The sequence below is a fragment of the Nanorana parkeri genome, unplaced genomic scaffold, assembly GCF_000935625.1.
Source record: "Nanorana parkeri isolate BGI_ZX_2015 unplaced genomic scaffold, ASM93562v1 scaffold3446, whole genome shotgun sequence".
Lineage (NCBI taxonomy): Eukaryota > Metazoa > Chordata > Amphibia > Anura > Dicroglossidae > Nanorana > Nanorana parkeri.
In genome coordinates, this window is record NW_017309714.1 from 33,047 (window position 1) to 33,645 (window position 599).

At 54.1% G+C, this 599-nt stretch overlaps 1 protein-coding gene across 1 annotated transcript in view; it reads left to right on the plus strand.

The window, feature by feature from the left end:
• CPSF1 (cleavage and polyadenylation specific factor 1) overlaps positions 1-599 on the plus strand; it is a gene marked incomplete at its 5' end in the record, with an annotated part of 34,748 nt that overhangs the window by 32,955 nt on the left and 1,194 nt on the right. The window contains one exon of the mRNA XM_018574990.1: positions 306-444. Within this exon, the coding sequence (XP_018430492.1) occupies positions 306-444 (139 nt within the window). The remainder of the gene's footprint in view (positions 1-305; positions 445-599) is intronic.

Genomic DNA, 599 nt, shown 5'->3' on the forward strand with positions numbered 1-599 from the left:
CGGGTGGCCGGTCTGGTGGGGCGCACATTGGAAGGTTTTGTTGCTCGCGTCTTCGTTGAACTTCTTTTGCAGAATGACTGAATCCCGAGTCTCTTAACCTGAAGCAACAACAGGATTTCTGTCGGTTCCCCGGGAAACGGGTCCCTCGCTGTGTTCCTGATCATGCTCCCGGGGCATGCTGGGAGTAGGAGGGGTTATTCTGGGCTGCCAGTCCTCCTGCAGGTGGCAGTATAACCCAACAGACTCAGAATATGAATTTTATGATGTTTTGGGAATAATCCCCGTTTTGTTTCCCTTCACCTCAGGATGTTGCAGAGCAGCCGCCGCACCCTCCAGAACGCCGTGAAGAACGTTTTGGATGGTGAACTTCTAAACCGCTTCCTGTACATGAGCAGCATGGAACGCAGCGAGCTCGCCAAGAAGATTGGGACCACCACGGACATAGTAAGAACGGAATATTATTGCTTGAGAACATTCTGCGGGGGGAACCTACAGACCCCCTTCCTGCCATGACCCCTACAGGGTGTCCTCACCGGTCTGTATATAGAAGGGATGGGGGAGGGCTGTATTAGAGCGCCCCCCGCAGGCTGTCCTCACCG